The sequence below is a fragment of the Empidonax traillii genome, unplaced genomic scaffold (assembly GCF_003031625.1).
Source record: "Empidonax traillii isolate 1590-97213 ecotype Southwest subspecies unplaced genomic scaffold, ASM303162v1 scaffold505:size591145, whole genome shotgun sequence".
In the NCBI taxonomy this organism is placed as follows: Eukaryota; Metazoa; Chordata; class Aves; order Passeriformes; family Tyrannidae; genus Empidonax; species Empidonax traillii.
The window spans coordinates 553,853-576,871 of NW_020955698.1; the positions used below are offsets into that span (position 1 = coordinate 553,853).

At 48.1% G+C, this 23,019-nt stretch overlaps 1 protein-coding gene across 4 annotated transcripts in view; it reads left to right on the plus strand.

Annotated features, from left to right (window-relative positions):
* NEXMIF (neurite extension and migration factor) overlaps nucleotides 1–23,019 on the plus strand; it is a 167,391-nt gene that overhangs the window by 136,655 nt on the left and 7,717 nt on the right. For 3 of the 4 annotated variants that reach the window (XM_027896639.1, XM_027896638.1, XM_027896640.1), the window contains exon 3: nucleotides 20,834–20,958. In XM_027896639.1, coding sequence (XP_027752440.1) covers nucleotides 20,883–20,958 — 76 coding nt within the window. In that variant the 5' untranslated portion in view covers nucleotides 20,834–20,882. Of the gene's footprint in view, nucleotides 1–20,833; nucleotides 20,959–23,019 lie in introns of those variants that run through there. The other variant, XM_027896641.1, reaches the window with a different exon arrangement.

Below are 23,019 nucleotides of genomic sequence, written 5' to 3' on the forward strand. Positions count from 1 at the left end.
GATTCTAACTTGCTGGGGCGTATTTTTATGGATGACACAAGATTTTCAAGAAAAATGTCCTGTGCATCTTCAATTTCTCTTTAGCTTGTCTTGTGAGAACATGCTCGTGTGAATTGGTACCAACCACAACTGCTCTTCACATACTATTTCCATTTACCATCCAGAATGGGTTTTCTGCTTGCTTTGAACCTCTGTAAAAAGGGGGAAACAATATAGTGTCCTGCAACTTTGCATTTTCAAGCAAATCAGCATCGTTTAATGCAGTGGTGACATCAGGCAGGTAAATCAGAACAGGAGCCATTCATTACTATGGATGATTAAGGGTGGACTTGGGGGGGAAACATGCACAGATTGGATAACTAGTAAAAGATAAGGAACATGGTTAATCCTTAAAAGCTCAGAAATTTTACGACTGGCTTAAATAATGCAATTTTAAAAGTAAATCCTGATTATTTTTTTCATGAGTGTGCTGTTTTTTTGAGTTTCTAAGTGATACTTGGTTATATTTTCAAGTATTCCTTTGCAGGCTGGTGGGTCAGACACATACTTTTGTTTTAGGTGAGACTGTCAGGTCATCACTTGACTCCAGGAGCTCAAGCGTTTGGAAAGACACCAAACAGTCAGAGCTGATCGCACTGGGTGAGCTGGAAGCACTAAATTTAGATCATTTAAAATCCTTCCCTTCTGCAGGGCTGCTGGATTGTTAACTGAGGTGAAAAAAACCCTGGAAGTACTTTGAGTTTCAAATTGATAGCATCCTTTCAAAGCTGAGCGTGAATCCCATGGCGCTTCACCTCCCTCCCACAATCAGATCCAAAGAGCGAGAGTAACGCTGTCATTTCTTTTTTTTTTCCCCCCAAGCTATCCAAAGAACAGATATCAGGGATCTGTTAATGAAATATTAGCAGATCCATGCCAGGAAAAGCGACAGTAAGAGAAATCTGTGCTGGTAGACAGGGGAGTTGCAGCAGTGACCCGACACGGCTGAGCCAATTCAACCCAGAGATCTGGTTGCTATTGAGAGAAAATATTCCTGGCTCCAAGAAAGGAGGATGAAAACCCTCTAGTGCGATGGAGTTGCACCATCTGTGACACCTGCATTCAGTGAGGGGCACGGGGGAATAATAGGCAACGAGATTGTACAGCCAAACATGCGTCATTTACCTTGGAATAAAGAGGTTTAATTCTGAAAGGCTCTCAGCACATCTTGAGGTAAATGGGAGCCAAGGACGTTTGTCACCTGGCAGACTGAGACATGGAGCCGGACTCAGCCCAGCATGAGTAAATCTTACAGGGCTGCACACAGAAATTTCCTGCTTGTCGTGGGCTGACAGAGCACGGTGGGTCCCTGTGGGAGACTGGCTGGACCTGGAGCATCACTGCAGAGCTGAAGGGGGGATGGGTGGCCAAAATCACCGCTGTGAGCCTTTTTTTGCCCCAGAGGATGCTGAAAAAAAAGCCTTCTTCCTCCCCACCCTGGTTATTTGTTGTCTGGGCAGCAAATGTTGAGTGGCAGCTCATCAGCATTCCCAGCACAGGGATGTGGGGTGAGCCCTGGGGCTCACGAGCATCCTCTGCACCCCACCCTTACCCCAGTGGCCACAGCACTTGTTTTGTGGGTCATTTTGGGTACAAGAACAACTTATCACAGGTTATCTCCATGTTACAAGCCTCTCTGTTAAAGAAAACAGCCAGGAACTGTTTAATATTCTCAGATATTGAAGATGGCTTTAGTTCATCTGAAGCCTTGGAGCTCTGCACCCTGAGCCGTGATTTTCACTTACTCCCTTTGCTTCCTTGGGTTTGGCTTTTTTTCACAGACTCACAGAACTGTTAAGGTTGGAAAACTTGAGTTCACCAAGTCAGCCATCACCACCAACATGGTCACCACTGAACCATGTCCTCGAGTGCCACATCCACACGTTTTTTGAATGCTTCTGGAGATGGTGACTCTACCACCTCCCTGGGCAGCCTTTTCTAGTGCTTGACAACTCTTTTCACATGAAGAAATTTTTCCTAATACCTAGCAGCAACCTCTCCTGGCATAAGTTGAGGCCATTTCTTCTTGATCTGGGAGCAGAGTCCAACCCCCTTCTGGCTCCTCTGTCCTGTCAGGGAGTTGGAGGGAGCCAGAAGGTCCCCCCTGAGCCTCCCTTTCTCCAGACTGAGCCCCCCCTCCTCATGAGACTTGTGCTTCAGCCCCTTCCCCAGCTCCATTCCCTCCTCTGGACACGCTCCAGCCCCTCAGTGCTTTTAAGGATCAACAAACTTGCAAATAAGCCTTTCAGAGCACAGCCCAAGCCCTTGGAAACTGCCTCCAGGAGCGTGTGAGGGGCTGGCCAGTCCTGACAGCTCCTGTTCTCATTTAGGCAGTGACAGCTTCCACCTCGCCGTGCCCAGGGCAAATTGGCTCTTTGTGAAACAGCTCACATTTCTTGGGGTGTAGACTGAGCTCTGCAGCCCTGAGCTCGCCACAGCCCATTTATCAGTTCCTGCTCAGAGGTTTTTCAGCGTGCCTGGGATATCATGTCGGTTTAGCAAGCAGCCTGGGAGACGTGCCACCCGGTACCTTCTCCATTAACCTCTCCAACGTGGCGAGCCAAAAGCCATCACTTCACATTGCTGCAGGCCCTGTCCTGCTGGGAGAGCAGCCTGTCCCCTGCGCTTTAAATATACTTCGACACGCCAATCCCCATTTTTAAGATCCAGGGTGAGAAAGCAGGCTCTGCCTGCAGCATCATCCACGGCCTCACCTCGCTGTGGAAATATCCAGGAATCCTCTCAGTGACTTTAAGATGCTGTGTTAATGCCTTTTCCTTAAACGGGAGCCATGGGCACAGCTAGAGGACGAGTTTAAGACCTAATTTATGCATTAATCTGTAGTTTGTTCTCATCTTTCTTGCCAGGACATAAGCTGGATGTGACACCCCCCTGGAGTACTGTGCCCAGCTCTGGGGTGCCCAGCACAGGAAGGACCTATTGGAGCGAGTCCAGACGAGGCCGCAAAAATTATTAGAGTGATGAAGCACCTCTGCTATGAGGGAGGGCTGAGAGAGCTGGGCCTGGAGAAGAGAAGGCTCCAGGGAAACCTTAGAGCCCCTTCCAGTGCCTAGAGGGGCTCCAGGAGAGCTGGAGAGGGATTTTGGATAAGGGCATGGAGGACAAGGGGGAATGGCTTCCCAGTGCTACAGGGTAGGGTTAGATGGGATATTGGGAAGGAATTCTTCCCTATGAGGGTGGGCACAGGTTGCCCAGAGAAGCTGTGGCTGCCCCATCCCTCGAAGAGTCCATGGCCAGGTTGGAGAGGGCTTGGAGCAACCTGGGATAGTCCCTGCCCATGGCAGGGGGTGGAATGAGATGGGCTTTAAGGTCCCTTCCAACCCAAACCATTTTATTGTTCTGTGAGTCCGTACTGGTGTCTGCCAGACCACGAGGGAGACCCTCTCCCATTCTTCAATCAGAAATAATCTCCATGGCACCAGTGGGAAGCCGGCAGTGACAGTGACTGTTGCAGGTGACCAGGTGGTGCTGAGGCAGCACAGGCCCAGCATCTCTGCCCTCTCACCATCCCTCTTCATCCCCACCATGGTCATCCCTCATGCTGGAGTTCATAAAGCTCCCGTGTTGTAACTGCATTTTTTTTTCAGCAGAGAGGAGATTTGATCAATTCCTGCTTTGCAGTTGCGCAGGTGGAGTTCAACAGAGATCCTGGGCCACGGCAAAGATTTTGGTTCCTTCCCTTCTGCCCTGGCAGAGGCTCACCTGCCCTTGCTTTCCCTGCAGCCTCCACCCCCAGCAGCTCTTGCTGCTGCTCCCAGAGGCAGAATCACTGATTTGCTGCAAATCAAACACCCGCACATCACTGGCTTTAACCGAGATACCTTTGAAACAGTTCCTACAGACTGAATTCGTAATGCACGTGTGGGAACATCTTTTTCCCGCCGTCATCAGGCCTAATGAAATCCCAGGTCATTTTTAGGCAGCCCGTTATCCCTGTGATCTGGAGCTGTGCGCTAATTTCCAGGAATCTGAATTTTCCCAATGAACTTTCTCATTCTGGGGTGGACATGGTGTATCCTCAGCACAGATCCCTGGGGCTCGGGAAGAGCAAACCCCAGGCTCTTCTGGGCAGCAGTTACCCAGTGCACTTTTTACCCATGTCTGGTTTTGAAAGCTTCCTGTGTGGTTTTGTTGGCTTTCAGCTCCGTTCCCACATTGGCTTTCTGGTCACAGGGGTTTTGGTGTTACTTCCTTTTTTGTGCACGTGTCTACCCGCAGCTCTCACAGTGGTACCAAATCTTTCCATCGCCAAATCGTGGAATCACAGAATGGTTTGGGTTGAAAGGGACCTTAAAGACCATCCTTCCATCCCCCTGCCATGGGCAGGGACACCTTCACAGAATTATTAGGGTCATGAAGGACCTCTGAAATCCAACAGCCCTGCCTAGGCAGGGTCACCTGGAGTGGGTGACACAGGTGGGTCCGAATATCTCCAGAGAGGAGACTCCACACCCTCCCTGGGCAGCTGTTCCAGTGCTCTGCCACCCTCAACATAAAGAAGTTCTTCCTTATGTTGGGGTGGGACTTCTTATGTTTTGGTTTATGGCCATTGCTCCTTATCCTGTCACTGGGCACCACTGAAAAGAGTCTGGCAGCATCCTCTTGGCACCCACCTTGAAGACATTTACACATACAGATGAGATCCCCTCTCAGTCTTCTCTTTTTCCACAAGACTTCTTGTTCCATTACCTGTACCAGGGGAGGTTCAGGTTGGACATTAAGGAGAAATTATTCGCAAAAAGGGTGATTAGATATTGGAATGGGCTGCCCAGGAAGGTGGTGGAGTCGCTGAAGGTATTCAGGGAATGACTGGACGTGGCACTCAGTGCTCTCTGGTCTGGTTGACAAGGCGGTGATTGAGCATAGGCTGGACTCAGTGATCACAGGGGTGTCCTCCACCCTAAATGATTCTGTGATTCTGAGACCAGGATGTGTCTTGGGCTTTGAGCAGAGGCTGCTCTCCTCGCAGTTTTCTGAGTTTGGCTTTGCAGAGCTACCTGAAACAGTGACACAGTGTGCTGTGTCTCCTGCTACCCGATCCTCACATAACATAAAAACCCTGTACCATGGAGCTGCCCAGGTCCATGTTGTTTTAGGTAAGTCCTGAAGAGATAAGGACAGCCAAAGTGAGTGATTCAATGTAGATATTCCTTAACTCAGAAGGTGCACTTTGATGCACATGTGAACAGGGCTCTGCTTTGTCCCCTAGACACCATCCTTGTCACTTAATTTGATTTAAATGAGGTTAAATAAAACCTGCACAGCGTGTTTTACTGGACTTCCATCAAATTGCTCAACAATAGCACCACTCACGGTGTGTAGAAATATGTCTTTCCACTCTCCGAGTGAAAGTAATTTATCAACAAGTGGTCCTTGTCCCTGCACCCTGGCAGGTCTTTGTGAAATCCACCTTCTAAAGAAGGCTGTGGTTTATACAGCACGTTTCTTCGTTACACTTGTGCTGTGTTTTTTAAATGTTGAGATGCTGAGGAATGAAGAGGAAGCGTGTGGTTTGGAATAATTTGTGAAGGGGAGGGCTGTCCATTGTGCAGACGCTCCTCGAAATGGATAGATCTGCATTAAACGTGTTCTTGAACTTGGGATGGACTTTGATTTCATCCACTGCCGGGGATATTTCACCAGTGCAAGGGAAATGCGTGGAAGGGGGAACTGGGTGACTTTTCCTTCCTTCTCCCCCTTTGTGTTTGTCAGCCGTGGAGGGGGCTTGTCCCCCTTCCCTCTCAAGGGCCAGGCGGTAATCGGAACACCCTCTGGCATATGGGAGGGTTTGTCTGCTAGAAGGGTTTTAATCCGTATCTCCTGTTTCCCCCGTGCTTTCTGGACAACTTGGATGCAGCAGGGCCCCTTCCCAAGCAGGGTCCTGCCCCTTTGCACCACGCACTGAATCCAGAAGGCCACGGCTTGGCTGACCCACGGCAGTGACCATGACCAGCCTCGGGTGCGTGTCCCTGCTTGGTATCTGAGGGATGATTTTTTATTTATCCAACTTCTTAATTTATTTTATTATGAATCTGAACTGGCGAGTTGGAAATTAGGACAACACGCTTTTCCAAGCGTGCTTCACCGTGTGATCTTACCTCGGAGTGGGAGTTGGTGACCCAAGTTCTGCAGACCCCGGTGGGAGGTGCTGGGATCTCACCTGCCAGTGCAGAAGGAAGAGAGATGTCCATCTTCAGCTCGGGGGATGGAGACACAGAAAGGCAGAACTGCCCAGGGTTTGAGGTCAGACAGTGGCACCCACGTGCTCAGGGCAGAATCTTCCCTCTCCTGTCGCCAAGTCCCATCTCTCCCTGTCTCCATTAAAAGGATTCAGAGGCGACTTGGCATAAGAGGAATTTAAAATCTTCTCCTTATTTTGTGTCTGACAGTGTTTCCTTGGAGAGATGCTTTATTTTTCAGCTGGATGAGTGGCCTTTTGCAGGTGCTGTAGACACTCACAGATCCGGAGCTGCAGCAGGGAGTGGGGTTGTGCAGATGTGGGGCAGGGCCTTGCAACCTGGGAAAGGCCGATACCCACCACAAAACCCTCTTGCTCCTCTGGAAATACTGAAACCCTAAGTCTGAAATTCCTGAAATCTGGAGCCACATCACTGCAGAGGGAGGAAAAAACAGGGAGGCTGCAGCTTCCTGGGCAGGCGAGAGGAAGGCTCCGGAGCAGGCAACCTCAGCTCAGCATTCCCTGGCGGATCTCGGTTTTCTGTCTCAGCACTGATGTTATTTTAATGCAGTTCCATGGCTGGAGTTGCTGTGATTAGCAGAGCAATTTGCAGCGCGTTCTTCAAAATTGCCAATCAATTTGAGCTCAAAATAGACGGAAGCGGCTGCGGAATTGGCGGCTGCTGCCCAAAAAAACACTGAATGGTTCATAAAGTCTGAACAGGATTCGAGGTGCCTCTGTGGTGTGCGGGATCCCCAAGCTCCTGCCTTGCACCCCTTTTAATTGCAGAGTGGGGAATAAGATTAAGGCTAAAAGGGAATGAGGTGGTGTAGGGATTTTGTTAAATCCCTTGAAGTTGGCTGTGTCTCCTTGAGCTGCCACGGGATGTGAAGGTCACATCCTTCCCACCTCCTTTTATCCCAGCAGTAGGCCTGGCTTTAGGAGGTTTAGAGGTAAGATTTAGAAGAGAAGCGACTTTCTCCTCCTTTAGATAATAAATGTGCACCCTGGTCATCCACTAACACTGACTTTGAGGGTAGAATTAGCTGGATTTGGTCCAGCTCAGGCCAATAGTGTTGGCAGCGGCTGCTGGAGCTGCGAGCACTGCAGGGTACAGATGGCACCGTGCAGCCACATGGATGACACTGTTACTCCCTCATGGTGTTTCTGCTGCCAAGTCAGAGCCCGTGGGCTCCATTTTCCTTTGCATTTCCCCTTTCTTCGCTGAGTGCTGGGGTCTGTGAAGAACATCAGTGTTTTGTTAGGGGAATGGACATTTGGGGTGGGGGAGCAGGGTTACCCACTCATCACGTGCATCCTTCTCATGGACTGAGATGTGCTGCCCCTTGGGCAGCCTTTTAGCCAGGAACCTCCACGAGGGTGGTCCTCCCTTAAATCTTTGCACGTGTTTAAGGGTGACATGGATGTGTGACAGTGGGGACACGAGCAAAGCCCACCCAGGAGGAGAGCCTCAAGATTCAGCCTGTGTTGTATTTGCAAAACCCAGTGTGTGTAGTGGTCACCTGTGCCCCTCTGCAAGGACAGCAGGTATCCTCACAGTGCTCATGGAAGAGCCAGATTCCTGCTCCAAGGCTGTTTCATCCTAGTGAGGTGTTGGTGATGCTGCTGTAACTGTGAGATCACCGGGCAGGGTTTGCCTTCCTGCATTGCTCGTCGTGACTGCTTGTCTTTGAAGAGCAAACGCTTTCTCAGCCATGGCAGGATCTGCAGGAAGTTCCAACAGATTCATTTTCATTGCAGATGATGAGTTATCCGGGATCTGGTCTTGGTTTTCCGGGGCAATCAGTATGAAACCACGAATTCTTGCTTCGGTTGGCATTTCATAGGTTGGTTTCGGTCGGGTTTTGACTTTGTCACAGTCCTACTTTTTACAGTGTGAGGCTCAGAAGTTTATCTGGAAAGCAGGTGGGATTTGAACCGGTTTGAAATGGTTTTGTAGCTTTACAAAAGAGGAGCTGGAGTTTTTTTGTTTGGTTTTGTTTTCTCTTACCAGTTCCATCACTGCCCCCAACTTAGTTGGGATACTTTGGCACTGACAACAAAGTGTCCTTGGGAGGCCGGAACACGTCGCTGCTGTCTTCTGGGAACGTTTGAAACAAGCCAAATTTTTTACTTTTGAGGAAGAAAAAAAAGGACAGAAATCTTATTTTGTGAAAAACAAAGCACTTAGCAGGGCTTGGCATTAGGTGGAGACAAACCAGCAGGCCCAGAGCGCCCGGCCAAGCCGAGGTTTCCCACCCCGTTACGTCGTCCCGACGTGAGTGCAGATTTGTGCGTACAGATTTTTTATGTTCACTGAAGAATTGATTTCACAGCTGCCCTGAGTGAGCAAAGCTGTGATGTATTAACTAATGTCAGGCAGAGGATGTTTACCTATTTATCTTTGCTGCGGCAGCGCCCGTAGTATTTTTTGCTTCTGTTCCGCAGGACTCGTTAAACGTTACAAACATCTCCCAGGTCCTAATGAAACAGTTGCATCCACACAGCTTGGTAGGCAAAGTAACACCTCCAGCAAAGCCTGATAAATGCCTGCCTTTATGATTTTTTTCCCTTCCCTCTAAGTTCACGTGGAGGGAAACACATTGATTTCCTGTTAGTTTAAAAAAGAAAAAAATTATAATAAAGGAAAATAGTGGATGCTGGATAGTGGGGAGTGGGGGTGGTTGTGGGACCTGTGGGGTATCGCTGGGACAGTCACTGGGCGCAGTCTGAGGCTGGTGCCACATTACAGAGGGTCCCCAGTCCCCAGGAGCTCCCAGTGGGGATGCTGTGCTGGGGGGGGGCTGCACATCAGGCAGCTCGGCAGGCCCTGCCATGTGGGGTGAGGAGCAGCACTCGCTGTACCTGGGCTGGTGAAACAGAAGCCCAAAGCATCAAATACCTTTTGCTTCCATTCCTAAATAGGAGGAATTTAAATCCAAGGAAAGGGTGCTGTGCATGGAAGAGTTTTAACTCAAGTGTTTGACTCGTGTGGTGATGGAGCTGCTTTCCTGGTGTTGTGCAGCTCTGCCAATACCAGCCCTTGGGCTGGAGCCCCTCTGCTCTGGAGCCAGACTGGGAGAACTGGGAATGTTCACCTGGAGAAGAGATGGAGACAGGGAGACCCCAGAGCCCCTTGTAGGGCATAAAGGGGCTCCAGGAGAGCTGGAGAGGGACTGGGGACAAGGGATGGAGGGACAGGACACAGGGAATGGCTTCCCACTGCCAGAGGGCAGGGTTAGATGGGACATTGGGAAGGAATTCCTGGCTGTGAGGGTGGGCAGGCCCTGGCACAGGTTGCCCAGAGAAGCTGTGGCTGCCCCTGGATCCCTGGAAGTGTCCCAGGCCAGGTTGGACGGGGCTTGGAGCGATCTGGGCTGGTGGAAGGTGTCCCTGCCCATGGCAGGGGGTGGAACAAGATGATCTTTAAGGTCCCTTCCAACCCAAACGATTCTGGGATTCTGCTGGTGGGATGTTCGGGCAGAGCTGCTGCAGCCCCGCCTTGTTCCGTGTCCCTTCCCATCTCAGCCCTTTATCCCTCCTGCCTTGGGCAAACAGCTGCTGCCAGTTGTCCCTCTGTGTGTCCCCGTGAGGGTGCTGGGAGCGGTTGGATCCTGTGGCACTGCGGTGGTAACGCCAGGGGAGCGTTTCGGGAGTCCCAGGCTGGCTGATTGGCGTAGCAGAGTCTGAATTCTGCGCTGAATATGACTAATAATCCATGACCTGGCTGTGATTATAGATGAAAGAAAGCTGATGAAGAGACCCTGCAGTGGCACAGAAAGGAATTAGCCATTGTCTAAAGCCGGGGCAGTACCGGAGCATTTGGATTTCACATCTGAGATTCACGGGTGAATAATTCAGCACTTGAAAAAACGCTTCAGCCACAGTGTGACATCCCCACATCTTCTTTCTGTGATATCCAAGACTTTAACTAAACATTGCTTCCCAGGGAGCTGGGGCAGCTGTCCAGATATTTTTTCCTCTTAAATATCAGCATTCCAGATTGTTACCTGGATACGGATGGAGGTTTGGACCGATATCTTAGGAGCTGCAGTCCCTCTTAATGCGGGATTTTGCCTTCAGAAATCGCCTCCGGATCCCCAAATCTTTCCAAGTAAAATTAAGAGCCTTGGCTTTAGGCTTAATCGATGCTTCCATCTAATCTGGTGAACTGCTAAGGCATGTGTAGTGGGGATGGGATTGTTTGGGAATTTTAAATAAATGAACCGGTTCTCAAAGGCAAAATGTTGGTGGATTTATTAAACGTGAATAGGAAAGTGAAGGAAAAGAAGGCTGTGTATAAAACAGCCTTGGAAAATGGTCTGGTGTTTTATATCCGGGCCCTAAAACTAAATCCAGTGCTATTAAATCTCTGCATTTGAGTGGAAAGGGATAACCACCCAGAAATGTAAATGTAAAGTGTTCTTACAACCTCAGCTCCGCTTCCTCCACTGTATCCACTAGTGTAAGCCTTTAAATAAATGATCACATATTATTCCTCAAATAATTCATCCATTTTCTGAATTATTAGCTAAAAATGGATGGTATCTTATAATTGTCATCAATTCCAACTCCTTATCGGGCCTAATAAGTTCTTTTCTCGGTGTGATAAGTGTTTTGATCATTTCCTTTTCCTACCCTCCCCTGAATCCCTTTTTAGTCAGAAGCATTCACTTCTTTGGATGCACATCACGGATGAGACTGGGAAGCTATTTTACCTGGGAAATTTGTGGTCCAACTGTGTCAGCTATGTAGGAAAGTACTCAGGAAAATATGCCTAAGTCAGTAGGTACCACATGGTTTCCCCAAGTAAGTCACTTTGAGACATGCCTTGCCTGCCAGACTCACTACACTGAGGTGGTCTCTGGGAAAAGTGATGGTGGTGATGGATTTAAGAGTTGCTATCTACTTGTGCAACCAAAAGCCAGGGAGCAGAAGTAACCCCAGCTTTGTACTCTGGAGATGAAAGCACAGGCTTTCCTTTCCAAGCACAGGGAACATGCAGGAATTGCGTGAAGTTGAAAGTTTAAAAGGGGCATTGTATGGAAGGGCCCATCTGCTATCAGTGTAGTCATTTATATCTGGAAAAGAAAAAGTCACATAAAACTTCGAGTTGCTCAGGAATGTTCAAAAGATCTGGCTAGAAACTTGGATGAAAGATTCCACGTCCCTGTGGAATGTCACCCTTCTTTTTTCAGGATGTCTGCCCATTGTCTCTTTTCTGGCAATCTGATTCCCTCAGTTCCTTGAAGTTGAGGATGATTTAGCACGTGGCACGTCCCTGCCCACGGCAGGGGGGTTGGTTTAGATGAGGTTTGAAGTCCCTTCCAACCCAAACCGTTCTGGGATTCTGTGTCCCACAGTAAGGGAATAAAATCCTTCTGGGTGTGAGCAGCCCCTTGTTCCGCAGTGAAAACACGCTGTGTTGTGGCCAGAATGGACATCCTGGAGAGGAGGGTCAGTGGGGGAGCCAGGTGGGGCAGAGCCCTCCCGGCTTTTCCCATGGCAGCTTCCACCCACCACATCTGGGCACTGTGGTCTGACGGGGACAGGAGCCCCCAGTCCCCAGCACGAGCAGGAACTGTCCATGCAGAGGTCCCTGGACCGGTTCTTTGTCTAAAGCCCTTCCTCCCCTTGCTCCAGCTTCACTCCTTCCTGTGCCTAAGCCAAGCCACTCCGTGGTTTGGTTTCCTATCTGTGCTTTTATGACAATTGTGTGTACTTTAAAAATTAACACCTTTTATCCTGACTGCACGTCGGCTGATCGCTAATAAGAGACAAACGAGATCTGTTAAAATGTCTTTTTTCCTGTAAAATTTCTAATTTGAAGATATTAGAAAAGAGAAATGTTTACCCCACTAGGGTTACTGCAAATATCCTGATGAGCTTTCATATTCTCCTCTGGTACCAGCTTAATTACCCTCCTTAGTCCAAACTTTAATATATTACAAATTTGTATAGCAAAAAATTTCCTCTTTTCTTTCCTCTTCTTTTCTTTTAAACCTGATGTTCTTTTTTAAATCTTTTTTTAATGGGGACAAGAAGGGAGTATTTCTAATATGAAACCTTGAGACATCAAAAAAAACCAGGTAATGCTAAAGTTTAGGACTGAGTCTTTTCTTGAGCATATCCCTGTGAAAACCATCTCCTCGTGCTGGTCTGGCTCCGTATTAATTCACATCTTCAAACAAAATTTGACACACCCTTTCTCGGTTGAGTTATTTGATAAATCCAGTGTGTGAGGGACTGTGAAACATCCCCTTCCTTCATCAGCTTCTGTAATCTTGCTGCACTTGACCTTGGTCTCTCATATTTCCTGATGAGGTTCACAGGAAGAGTTTGTTAAGCTTTTCTGATACTGCCTTGCCAACGGACCCGTAAATACTGCAGCAGAAAGAGAATTCGGGTAATAAGTTCATTTAAATGAAGCAATTCTGCCCGTCAAGAAACCTCCATCCCGAACTATTCTTTAATGGCTTTTGTTATTTTAGACCACACTGGTGTATAATTAGCTTTGGAGAGTCCTCCAAAGTGTTTTTGTAAGGTTAATACTCCGGGATCGTGCTGAATTTTCAGCGTTTGCAGATTCTTGAGAGTTGGAGTTTTTCATCATTCCAGCCTAATTTTCTCAGAAATCCAGGCCCTTAACATTTCTGATTTATCTTAACTTTATATCCAGAGATTGAGGGAAAATGACATGCTTGGAATACAGTTGCTTTTAAGGAGGAAAGGCAAAAAAGCAACATCGTGGGCTGTCTTTGGGCATCTTTGGTACTCAAAGGGAGCTTTGAAAAGAGATGGAGACAGGGAGGTAGGACAAGGGGGACCAGCTTTAAACTGACACAGGGGGGATTTAGGTGTTAGGAGGAAATTTCCCCTGTGAGGGTGGTGAGGCCCTGGCACAGGTTGCCCAGAGAAGCTGTGGCTGCCCCATCCCTGGAAGTGTCCAAGGCCAGGTTGGACGGGGCCTGGAGCAACCTGGGATAGTAGGAGGTGTCCCTGCCCATGGTAGGGGGTGGAATGAGATGAGCTTTAGGGTCTCTTCCAACCCAAACCATCCTGTGTTTCTATGACTCTGATAATGAGAAATGTTTTTACTTTTGGCTGTCACAGCTAAGTGCAGACTTTGGTCTGTATTCTTTCTCATTTTCAGGAGATGGATATCTCCCCCTCGGTTTCCCAGTGCTTTTCAAAACTGTGCAGCTGGTGACACTAATTAGTGCTTCATTTCCTTCCACTTCTATAAAATATGAGAGGATGACCAAAAAGAAACACAGCAACTCTTCTTAATCATCCTCCCGTGCTCCTGGTAACCAGGAATCCTCTTTATGCTTCTCAACCCTCAAATCAGGTGAAACCCTCATGAGTCCACCTGGGCTCCTGTGTTTCCTCACCCTTTTTGTTCCCAGGGGAATGGTTACCCTGCCCCTGCATTGTGTAATGCATCCCACGTTTGGTAAAAAGGGACATTTGTTTCTTCCTTACCTGTTTCACCAAGGTTCTTACAGGTTCTTGATCCCCCCAGGTCCCTGGGGATGTGGTGTGGAGCTGTGCCCATCCGAGGCCAATGTCCTTGGGTTTTGGCCTCTGACTGTCCTTTTCCCTGTCCTTTTTCTCAGTCTCTCTGCTCTCCATGGACTTGTTCTCCATGGAGAACTTGGTTTTTTTCCCCACATGGTTCCCCCTCTCTCCAGTAATTCTTCACTGATTCTTCCCTTTCTTGCTTTGCATTTTGCTTCTCTCCTCCTCAGGATGTAGCAGCTCTCCCTTCCCTAGCACAGGACAGTATTATGCTGAAATACTCCATATTTCAGGCGTTCCCTCATGCGTTTCAGCTTCTCCAGGATTTTAATTGCCACCTTTTTCCCTTTATGATACACTGCTGCTCTTGATGTCTGAGAATACATTTACAGAGAAAGCTCCTTCGGTATTTAACGTGTGCTTTGTCAGGAAGGCTGTAATTTTGTTCACTTCCTTCCTTTTTCCTTAAAGTTGTTTGTGACAGGTCTTGAAACACTCACACCTTATGTCCTCCCAGAGTAAGGTCAGAAACTGTCATTTATTTCTGAGTTGGCTTTAAATAGTATGTTCTTAATGTCATATCTGAGGGTCTGGTGGAGTTGGGGCTTGGGCTCTGCAGTAATTGTTGCATCTGCTTTCAGCTGAGGAAAAGTGGAGGCTTGCTATGAATATTAACAACTCATCCATCCTTTACACCTTCTGGGAACACACTAGTTCTGAAACTGTTTCTTCTTTTCATGGGTTTGTGTTTTCCATTTTCTCTGCAAACCCTGTTTTTTTTACCAACTCTATTTCCCACCCCCCGATTTATTCCTAATTGGAGGCTTTTATCTGTATTTATACCTGAACCTATTCTCAGCTAACATTGGCTCCATCAGAAATTACCTTCTTGAAGGGTTTTAAATATCTCACTTCTGGGATTGACCCACAAAACCCTTTGTTTCCTGTTTCTTCTTCAATTGGCCTTTTCTCCCATGTTCTCACCATCCCTGATTGGAAAGTCCCAGGGAACTGCTGGGAGATGTGATTTCCTTGTAAGATTTTCTTGGGAAAATAGCTTTGAAACCAGAACCCTCAAGTCTAACATCTTTTTGATAGGCTGGACCAGCACTTCATGATGGGCAGAGTGGGAGGATGGTTTCACAATGTACTTTTCTTCAGGGACTTCACCTTTCCAACCCTGTCAGTTCTGGAAGCTTCGAGTACTCTCAGTGTTTTTCTTATTATGGTGCTGGGCAAAATTCAGAGACCCTTGGTCTAAATAGAAATGTAAAGTAATGGAAACACAGGTTTACTCAGAGAGACACCATTTAGAGACTTAGTGGTAAAACACATCCCCATTTGCTGGCAGGTGAAAATGTTTATCACTTCACCTGCCAGTAATCAAATTATAGTGAAAGAACAAGGATCAGATGGAATCCCTAGAATAAAAAGGATTGAGGAAGTTCAGAATCTGACAGGAAAACAGCAGCATTCAGGTCAGTGAACAACCAGCCTGGCATTGCTCTGGTGTTCTAGTGCTGCCCCACCTCTTTCTCCAAGGGAAGTTCTGCCCTGTGTCCTGGGTTCTGTCAGGACTAAAGAAAAAAAAAAAGAGGGGTGGGGGGGAGGGAACCAAGAAAAAAGTCAGCCAACCAAGCAAGCAGAAAGCCACCTGTTTACTGTCCTCTCCAGAAGTGCAGCTGCCCAGTGCAGTGCAGGAGGAGGAGTGTGGTGTGATGTCCTGGCTGTGGAGAGGAGCCGGGTGCTCAGGGATGGAACCCCGAGGGGAGAGGGAAGTGGCACAGGCACTTTGGGAGGGCCTGGGACCTGCTCCCACCCAGTTCTTGGCCCTGAACTCTGCTCTGTGCTCGTGCAGCAGAGTTTCTGAGGTCCTGTACGGGCAGGAGACGTCACTGGGAGGAGCACGGCGTGTTCAGCATCCACCCGTGCCACGGGTAGAGCTGAATCCTCTCCTACTATTACTCCACTGACTGTAAATATCTCGGAGACATTTACATGGTATTTCTTTTTAAGTGTATAATGTTTTCATTCAAAAGTATCACAATTCTTAAAAGACCTGTCAGAGGCTCTGACATGTAATTAATTTCTCTAAAGCTCTTTTTTTGAAAGATACAACTGCATATATAGAACACCTGCGCTTATTCACAATTCTGCAGGGAAAAAAAAGCCACAGCTTCTTCTTCGCTTTCTTCCCCCACTTCTCCATAAAAAGGTTCTCCTTCACTTTGGATACTCCCTCTCCATCTCCCCTCGTGATCTGCACCACTCAGGAGGTAAAAGCTGTGTGTAAATAGGAGCTGGCACGTCAGGTTTGGTCTGGGTGCGAGTGACCTTTTGTTTATTCAGCTCGAAGCCGAAACCCTCTCACGCCTTTAATTACGGAGCAGGTATTGCTGATGCCATCTCACTGAATTCCCACGTGTGTAGGTGGGCTTTCAGTCAGGCTCGTGGGCTGGTTATTTTTACCTTGTCGGGGTTTTTTTCCTCCTCTGCTTGTGAGGAGAGCATTGAGCTTCAGTGGTGTAACGGTGGTGCCCAGGAAGTAGGAACGGGAGGTGTTCAACTAGCAGTGGGTAAGTGTAGACGGATAGACAGACAGATAGAGTCCTCAGGGGGAGGAAATCTCTCCAGCAGGTCCCTTGGCACAATTTCTCCTTGAGTTGGCCTCTGGGGAGCTCGAGGAGGATGCCATCTCCCCGTGGCATCTCTGACAGCAGCGAAGTGGTGGACCTGAACACTTGGTAAACATCCTTCAGCAAAGCTGCACCAGTACTGGAGGGATAATGGGCATTTTTTGGCTGAGAAAGAAGCAAAGCAACTTGTTGCATTGAGCAGATGCATTTTTCTGGTTGTAGAAAATGGTGGCATTTCCCCTTTCTTCTCTGTAAATTTAGTGTTAGTAGGAACACGCTTAAATCCAGAAGTGGACATAAGGTCCATCGTTCATGAGACAGGAGGCGAAGGTGGGAATGTGTCCAGAAGTTTTAGCTTTGCAATTTGGGTGTTTCCTTCTCTGTTATAGGTGAACAACCAGCACCTCTTGATTTCATTTCGTGTTGTCACGGGCAGTCCCATCCTTCTGTCCCTTAATTTGTCCGTCTCGTGCTTAAAGCTATTTGGATTGTTGTTTAGCTCCACTGTTTGCTTTCTGTGACTTCTTCCCTCTGATCTCCTTTCTTAGCCAGTGCCTTCTCTGTCGTGCCAGCTGTGATCTTAGCAGACCAATGCCCTGAACTACGCGGTGCAGTCAACAAAAGTCCTTCTGAATTCTTCCCTACGACCGAACCCACTGTGCCTGTCCTTGAAGCACAGCCAGCCCTGCTGTGCTCCTGTCTCCTCCTCCTCCTCCAGAGACCTGGAGTTCATCTGACTCCACGTCTTTGACCATCGCCTTCCGCCCGCCATCCTCTTCCTCCATCCACTCGAACTCCAGTCGAGTGCATAAACTTCAAGCTGGTGACTGATTTTCCTCCTGCCAGCACTTCATAGCAGCGTGACCCAGCCGTGCCTCTCTTCAGTGGCCTGACACTGTCTGAAATACATATTCTCTCCCTTTTATGCTCCAGTCTGCAGATGCCTCTGTATTCTGTGCTCTCCTGCTACCCAGTGTATTCTCTGCCCATCACCCTTATCCCCCAGACCTCTCCTGGTTTAGTTTTTCTTCCAAGGGACCCAGCTGTTCTCCCCCTCTTTGTTGTCCCCAGCCTTCTGTTCTTGTTCTGCATCACATCAAGCCCCTTTGTCAGCTTTTCTTTCCCAGTTGCTGCTGTTTCTCCCCGTCCCTCTTGGGATTTCACCTTCCGTGGTCTCACTGCTCCCAAAGGTGCCCTTATTCAGCAGGTCTTTGAGAACTCAGATTGTGTCATTCACACTTCATCTCTGTCCGACCGTACGTGAAGATGCCCCATCTGGACCCGTCTCAGTTCTTTCCATCTTGTTTCTGGAGCTCAGCTCCTGTCTCTGAGTCGAGGAAAATAACTGTCCACAAGCACATCCCCTTTGTTCTTACATTTCATTGTCTCTGTTGTCTGCTCCAGCCTTTGGATCTCATCCACCAGAAACATCCCTCGTGTGCTTCCCTCCCCCTCATGCACACATCCCCCCAAAAATAATAACACCAGGAAGATTCAAGGTCTGTAAACTCCCTTTCTTTGTGCCTCTGTTTGCTTGGCTGCCTTGCCTGCCCCCTCTGCCTGTTGCCCAGGCGAGCCCTGCTCTCTCCCTGAAGGTTGGCCCTTGAGAATCCATCAGAGCCGAGGAAAGGCAGACACCTTCCTCATGGACCTGTTTGCAAACCAGTCACAGCACCGACTCCACGGACTGAAGGAGCAAGGGGGGAGCAGGCAGAGGCATGGAACTCACGTGTGGGACCCTGCTCCCTCCTCCCCTGGTGGAAGTCCCAGCAGGAATAGGGTGGCACCGTCTTATTCTTTAAGATGCTTGGGACTTCCCTTGGGGAGCTCCCTGGTGGTTTATGTGGATGCTGTTGCTTTCTCCCTGGAGGTGTTTTGTGCGCTGGAAGTGACAAATTTACAGTATTGGAGAATTATTATTCCTGCTTTTGTCCTATGTTTTATTCACTGCAGGCCTTTTTACTGTAACATGGTTGTGATGGTGTTACAGGATGAAAACCGGTGGCATTTTACACCAACTCACTGTAAACCAGGACACCCAGCAAATATTGGCTCAGCACAGAGCATAGTGATGCTTCTGGGCTTGGAGCTGCAGGTCTCAGCTCATCATACTGATAAACAGACACTTGACTCGCAAGATGAACCTTTGCACAGCAAGCCTGGATCAACCCTTACCCCCTCAACCTGTTCCCTGGGGGTTGAACACTGACCAGGGAGGAAAAATTCCATTGTATCTTGATGTGCATTATATATTTAGATACTTGAAACGTTGCCATGTGGATATACTGTGGATATAAATCTCATTAAATATTTAAATGGTGATCATACTCCACATCCTTTCTAGGACCGAGGCTGTTCTCATGGCAGGGCCTTTCCCCTTTTACTTTGCATGACTCCAGGGAGAGCTTAGAGCTTCTTCCAGTGCCTAAAGGGGCTCTGGGAGAGCTGGAGAGGGACTGGGGACAAGGAATGGAGTGACAGGACAAGGGGGAATGGCTTCCCCCTGCCAGAGGGCAGGGTTAGATGGGATGTTGGGAAGAAATTCCTCCCTGTGGGGGTGGAGAGGCCCTGGCACAGGTTGCCCAGAGAAGTTGTGGCTGCCCCAGCCCTTGAAGTGTCCAAGGCCAGGTTGGATGGGGCTTGGAGCAACCTGGGCTGGTGGAAGGGAGTGGAACTGGGTGGTCCTTAAGGTTCCTTCCAACCCAAACCATTCTGTGATACCTCAGGCAGCAACCAGCCCCTTCCCCAGCAGCCACACTGGCCCATGTGGTCTCTGGTCTCCTGAGGCTTATTATATTTTATTAATATTTTCATTAATAGATATTTTAAAAACTTAATTTATTAATATTTATATTAATTAAGATACAATTATTAGGCAGGAGATATTATCAGGGAGGCAGGGAGCTGCAGCCTGTCACTGGAAGACGCAGAGCAGCTTTCACACTCCGACATTAATCTCCTCCAAGCTGCATGGAGATAACTCTGATCTGTGCTCTGGCTTTTCGAGTAGCTCCTGTTCCAACATGTCAGTGATGCTGCAGCTTTTCTGGCCGTGGGGGGAGCTGGAGGGGGGTGGGTGCTGGCAGGAGAGGGGTCTTACCACAGCAAACCACCCGGCATGGAGGGCTTTGAAATGGGGATTTGCATCAAAGGAAAACTCTCGGGGTTAGTTAAATATTCCTCTAAATATGCAAAGGAATGGAGTTACTGATGCTTGTTATTCTTATCTTACTCTTGGTGTCACAACATCTTTAAGTTCAGTGAAGGTTTCCCTTACTAAGGCGGTTGTAACGATTTCACGTTAATTAAGAGGACTCCGCTGCAAATCTGAATATGAATGAAGTTTGGCTGCTGAACCCCAGGGCAGTGAGCACTGTGGGAACAGCAGACATTGACAAATGTTGATTTTTTAAAAACAAACAAACAAACAAAAAAACACCAGAAAAAACCACCTAAACCAATGCTCGAACCTAGTACCTGTTCTGTGAGAGAGAAAAAATAAAGTTCGAGTTTCCAGAAGGAAATAAAATAGATTTTGACTTGAATTTGTAGTAAAAGAGGGGAAATTCTGTCTAGGAGAGCACTGATGAGGGTTCTCCTGTGCCACTGGAGCCCAGGGTTCAGACACATCACTCTGTCACACCTGCTCCCTCTCCCTAGGCAAGGTTTTCGTGGGTGGGGGGATCTTCAGCAGAGCAAGGGGAAAATTCTGGGCTTGATCCTGATCTCATTGCTCTGATGAAGTCCCATCAAGTCCAGTCAGTCTTGACTGATGGTCATCCACGTGAGGTGGAGCTTCACCCCGTGGGGACAGTGCAGGCAGTTTTAGGGGCCTGGGGAACGAGGCTTCTGAGGATGGAGCTCTCATGATGAAGAGATTAGAAATATTTTTTTCCCCAAAACTTGCTTTTTTGGGGGGAGTTTTTCATACCTGCCAGCGCTTGGAAGAGCAGTAGCTGAGAGGGCGAGCAGTTGTCACTCGGGTATTCGTGTTTCTCTTCCAACTCCAGTGCAGAGTTGCTGTTGATGAACTGGGGTGAGTCCTCCTCTCTTCATCTCTCCACTCATCTATCTGGAGATGGGTGAGCTCACCTGGCTGGACAGGGCTGACCTGCCTTTGCAAAGCAGTTTTGGTGATGTGAAAGGTGCTGCAGAGGTGCCAAGCACTGCTCCACCTTCCAGGGAAGGACTCTGGGGGATGAAACGGTGACACACAACATTTTAACCTTGCTGGAATACACTGGACTTGGCTTTTGGAGTGGGAAGTGACAATCCAAGAGCCTAAATAAATTTGATTTGTCCTCTTAAGAAGGGTAGGGGCAGCATGTGAGGTGCTGTTGGGTGGGGGGGGGGTTATTGTTGTTATTTTTTATTCACGGTTCCTTGAGCCGATGCGGGGAGTTGCACTGACTGTGGTTGTGTTTCTGGAAATGTGCAGGTTGGCCAGATGCAGCGGGGCATGGAGTGAACAGAAAGAGGTTAAATTGATGGATGACCAACAAGAGCAGGATTGTGCCTCAGAAGACCAAGAAACTATCCTGATTAATGGGGTGAAAGAAAATGGTAAGGACCTTAATTACAGTACATGAGGGAGCAGCGACAACTTGCAAGCCAACTTATTTTCCTAATTCCTTTTGTGTGTTTAATTTTAGCAGTTTGGGGGTACCTCTGCAATGTGGAGCAGTGAGGTAAATGGGTGTTTTCTGCACAGGTGTCACTCCTGCCACGAAACTACACCTTTTTAAGTCTTAACAAGTCCTGCTTTTGCCCATGCATGGACCTGGCTGGAAATGCTTCTGTGCACACACAGGTTGAATTAGAGATTTTAGTCTGGTTTCTTAGGGGAAAAAAAAATCATCCAGGACTATGTAGCCCCTCTGTGTGTTGGGAGTCTTTCCCTCTCTCATCACTTTTCACCTGGTGATGGAGGATTTACCTGCAGGATACTTAGTCCTTACAAATGGGGCCAATTACAGATCGGGTAGAAAGAGCAAAGCAGGATGGTTTGTTTCCCGTGGGAAGAGGAGTCGGACTTTTGAGCTCCCATAACCTCTCTTCTGCGCACACACTGGTGCCACTGGGAGCCACCAAGTCATTCCAGCTGCCTCCAGCATCGGAGGGGAAGGATCAGCCCCTTCCAGCAGCCTGCCCGAAATGCCCAACTTTGTCTGTATCTGTTCCATCGATTCCAGACTTGCTTTCAAAATAACTAATTAGAAGTAACAGTGCTCAGCTGTTTGAAACCCTGATTGAAATAAATGTGCCTCTGAGCAGTTTCCCAGGTCACGTGGACTGTAGCCACCGGCCACAGGAAATGCAGAGGGGAGGCAGAGCCTGACATTTTCGCTCTCTCAACATGTTTTCTGTTTAATTTCATGGCTTTTTACATTTTCTATTGGCCTATAAATCTTGAGAGATTTATTTATTTATATATAAATTTGATTCTATTAGAAATCAAGGGCTTGGTCGTCTGACACACTGTACTTTCAGGTCCTTCTGTCAGCTTCAAACAGGGTGTGTGGAGACAAATGTTGTTCTTGTCCAGCACCAAAAACCTGGAGCAGCTCCAGACACACAGGTGCCTGTGGGGACCCTGCAGCACGTGCTGGTGGTGTAATTTGAGAGGTTTCTGTCTCCTTCCTGACTACACATGGTAAATCCACAGCTGCTGGAGCTGCTGAAGCTGCAAGGGGATTTGTCTGATCCCATGGACAGTAAAATCAGTGCTTCCCTGCTCAGTAAGAGGGGTGATTTCTAGCCCCTGATACCACATCCATGGTATTCAACTAAACAGGGCTTTAATTAGACATAGAATCACTGAACAGTTTGGGTTGGAAGGGATCTTAAAGCTCATCCAGTTCCACCCCCTGCCATGGGCAGGGGCACCTTCCACCAGCCCAGGTTGCTCCAAGCCCCGTCCAACGTGGCCTTGGACACTTCCAGGGCTGGGGCAGCCACAGCTTCTCTGGGCAACCTGTGCCAGGGCCTGCCCACCCTCCCAGCCAACAATTCCTTCCCAATATCCCATCTAAACCTCCCTGCTGTCAGTTTAAACTTCCAGTTTAAACCTTGGTGTGTAGGAGTTGCTGCTGAATCCAAAGCAGTGAGCCAGCTCTCTGGTGCCACCACCTCCCCTTGCCCATGTGCTTTTGGGTGGATGTTGAGTTAAACTGGGAGAAGTGTTTTTGCCTCTCAGCCTTCTCTGTGTGAACTGCACTCTTTTGGAGCATCAGTGGAACATACGCCTGATAGGGAGCCCTAGAAAATCGAGTTTTGGCATTTGTATTTCACAAAAGTTCACTCAGACAAGTATAAACCTAAAGAAACGCCCAGAGACAGTTTATTTTATATAATAGCAGCTCTGCCTATTGACTGCAGCATTCCAGATTGAATTTCAGCTTTCTGCCTCCCCCTTCTTTGAGTCTTACAGCATTCACAGACACTCTTCTTTTATCCTCAAATTTTCCATGCTTCCTGTCAGCTCCAAGCTGATTTTTATTTTATTTTACTTCTGAGGTGGAACTGCACTGGTTAATTTGTTTTGGTGCTTAAGGAAAAAGATACCACCTCTGCATTTTTCATCTGAAAACTGGTGGGAGTGACTCAAAAATCAGCTTTTTTCTT